General features: G+C 42.8%; 1 protein-coding gene across 1 annotated transcript; it reads right to left on the bottom strand.

The window, feature by feature from the left end:
• Positions 1-695: 695 nt before the first annotated feature.
• Positions 696-2,856, bottom strand: kcna1a (potassium voltage-gated channel, shaker-related subfamily, member 1a). Its single transcript, XM_063000035.1, has 2 exons — positions 2,792-2,856; positions 696-2,451 (listed from the first exon to the last, which is right to left on the bottom strand). The coding sequence occupies exon 2, from the start codon at positions 2,246-2,248 to the stop codon at positions 770-772; it is 1,479 nt and encodes a 492-aa protein (XP_062856105.1). The 5' UTR covers positions 2,249-2,451; positions 2,792-2,856; the 3' UTR covers positions 696-769.
• Positions 2,857-3,198: the final 342 nt, after the last annotated feature.

Here is a 3,198-nt window from a genome sequence, read left to right as displayed (position 1 = left end):
AACTATTGGGAATAAAAGGCAAGAAAAAAGAGGTTACCTTTCAGAATGAGGTAACATCTTATACATGCCAATATCAAAATGTGAATAATCTAAACATGCTTACTAATAAGCTAGTTTCCCCCTGTCATTGTGCTGTCTTGCATCTAAAGGGCATGGCATCAAATCACTTGGTGATATCTATTACAGCATTTGCTGGAAAATAGCAGCATTGCGAATGTCCATGAGGTGATTTTGTCCCTCATAGCTTCCCAGCTGGAGATTATTTCTGTTCGTATAAGGTGCTTTGCTGGTCAGTAGATCTGGAGTACTGTGGCGAAGACCAAACATAGGCCAAACATCTCAGGTGGTTTGACTTGTCTTTGTGGGATTAAATAAAATGTTGCTGTTTGTTTTAGATGCACTGTGCAACTTGCTGATATGTAATTTGTATTCCATGCATAATGTTTCAACATCCCAATGCTGCCAGCTGGCAACAGACATCCAGAGTTCTCTCCAGGGTCTCTAGAGAATTTGTTGGTTAAGTATGCATGTTCCTATACATTCAGTTGTTTATGCATAGCCTATGTGCAGGGCCCTGCTGAAAATTTATTAAACTAACTAACTAATTAAGTTACTAAGTAACTAACATGTATTCTAACTAACAGCATATTTTTTGTTTGTTCTTCTTTCATCTGCAGAGACTAATAGTTGTAATGCAGGAGTGCTGTAGGGAGTTGAATGAAGCATCTGAATACTGAAGCAGTCAAATCTGACTAAATCTTCACAGTCTCTAGACATCAGTTAGCAGCTTACTTTTGTTAACACAGTTTTGATTTGCTATTGTGCAGTTGCCAGTTCTAAGGTTGGCCTCTCTGAAGTTGTCCATGCTGTTATTCATGTCTCCGTCAATTTCCATGTACTCGGACTTGCTGACAACTGAGGAGCTGCGGCGACTAGAATCAGAGTCAGATGCAATGTTGGGATTGCTCACATTCAGGAGCTGGGCTTGCTCCTCACCTTCAGTCTCTCTGTGGTAGAAGTAGTTGAAGTTGGATACGATGACAGGCACCGGTAGAGCAATAGTCAGCACACCAGCAATTGCACACAGAGATCCTACAATTTTGCCCCCTATGGTCACAGGAACCATGTCTCCATAGCCAACGGTGGTCATTGATACAACAGCCCACCAGAACGCATCAGGAATACTGGTGAATTGTGATTCAGCCTCGTCGGCTTCTGCAAAGAAGACAGCACTTGAAAACAAGATTACACCAATAAAGAGGAAGAAGATGAGCAATCCAAGCTCCCGCATACTGGCTTTTAGGGTCTGCCCTAAAATCTGCAGGCCTTTGGAATGCCTAGACAGCTTGAAGATCCTAAACACCCTGACCAGACGAATCACCCTGAGAATGGCCAGTGATGTTGCCTGCTCCCCTTTGCTCTCTTTGCCATCGTCCTCTTCTGCCATCTCTGTGCCTAAAGTTATGAAGTAAGGGATGATTGCTACCACGTCTATGGTGTTCATCATGTTCTTAAAGAAGGCTGCCTTGCTTGGACACGCAAGGAATCGTACTATAAGTTCAAACGAAAACCAGATTATACAGAGGGTCTCAACAATGAAGAAGGGGTCAGTGAGAATGTTTGGTTTGTAGTAGTAGGTGGTGTTTCCTACCGTCCATATTCTCCCCCGAGGGTCCGCCTTCAGGTCTGGTAAAGTCTCTAAACAGAATATGACTATAGAAATTAAAATAACCATAACAGAAATGATAGCAATTCCTCTAGCTGGTCCTGAGCTTTCAGGATGCTCAAACAGAAGCCAGATTTGACGTTGATATTCTTGCTCGGGAAGTGGCCGTTCTTCCTCACGGATAAATCCTTCATCCTCGCGGAACTTCTCCATTGCCTCAACTCCAAGTTCATAGAACTTAATTTCTTCTGAAAACATATCCAATGGGACATTCACTGGCCTCCTCAGTCTCCCACCAGACTGATAGTAGTAAAGGATTGCGTCAAAGCTAGGACGGTTGCGGTCAAAGAAGTACTCGTTTCTTAAGGGATCAAAGTAGCGCATTCTCTTTTTGGGGTTCCCAAGCAGTGTCTCTGGAAACTGAGCCAGGGTTTTTAGCTGGGTTTCAAAGCGTAACCCAGCAATATTGATGACCACCCTTTCACAGCATTCATGGTCATCATGATCAGGGGAATATGTGTCCTGTGGATGCCCCGGCACAGCTGATGTTTCATCCATGTTATCTCCAGCCACTACTGTCATCCTGCACCTCTGAGTCAAAGCACTGCAGGAGTTGCTGGACTGCGGTTATTGTGATGCTACAGACATGTAGTATGCTTCCAAACTCCTTTTTCTGAATGCTTTACTTGATATCTGGCTAGTTTGGCTTCTCTTCAGTGTGGTCCCACTGCAACTTGCGCTGTCTTCACCATCGCTTCTTTCCACTGCATCCGCTACTGCTGCCTCTGCCACCCAGTCAGAGAAAAACATTGGATCGAACAGTGGAGATATTTGCCAGGTCAGCAATTTCCACTCTACTTATTTATTAATGTAGCTACCCAACTGTTCTGTAATTGTTCATTTTGGTAATTTCTTGCATTAAGTGACTAAATTTGGAAACAGTTATACTTTGAGATGTTGTTCCAAGTGAAAATTATCTGACATGACCATAAACCATTAATTCTCAGCACACATGCAGTAAACACTAGCTCTCACTCCAAAAGAAAAACAGCACATTGCAGTAGAAGTTAAAAGAGATTGACAAGCAAATGATCTTTACATGAGCTATAAAAATCTGGTCCTTACCTGGTCCTTGTAGATGTAGATGGCAACTGAAGAAATGCTTTTTGTCATCTATCAGCAAAGCTCTTCTTTTGCTTTGTGCTCATTAATCAGCACCTAATTTGCTCACAGTTTACAGAGGCTGCAGTTGTTTTATCCTTAACTGTATGACAGCTCATCTTCAGAGGCTTTACTCGGACTTCATAAAGTTTCATAAAAAAGCCAGCACCTCAGCTGTAAGATAAATAAAAGTAAGATAAATAAAAATGGCACTAAAACCAAATAAAGAGAGAAACGAGGCAACAGAAAAGAGAAGCTGCAGCATCCATCCGTGCAGCAGCAGCTTGGTGCTTGAATCCGGTTTGTGCTGCAGGAGGGATCATGCTGCTGCATATCGTAGGAGGAAGGGTGGGTGGGGGGGTGCATTAAAG

The sequence above is a fragment of the Trichomycterus rosablanca genome, chromosome 8 (assembly GCF_030014385.1).
Source record: "Trichomycterus rosablanca isolate fTriRos1 chromosome 8, fTriRos1.hap1, whole genome shotgun sequence".
NCBI classification, from domain to species: Eukaryota; Metazoa; Chordata; class Actinopteri; order Siluriformes; family Trichomycteridae; genus Trichomycterus; species Trichomycterus rosablanca.
This window is presented reverse-complemented; position numbering and strand designations above follow the sequence as displayed.

Coding starts and splice junctions, on each gene's coding strand:
- kcna1a (XM_063000035.1), bottom strand. CDS start 2,248: ATGACAGTAGTGGCTGGAGATAACATGGATGAAACATCAGCTGTGCCG.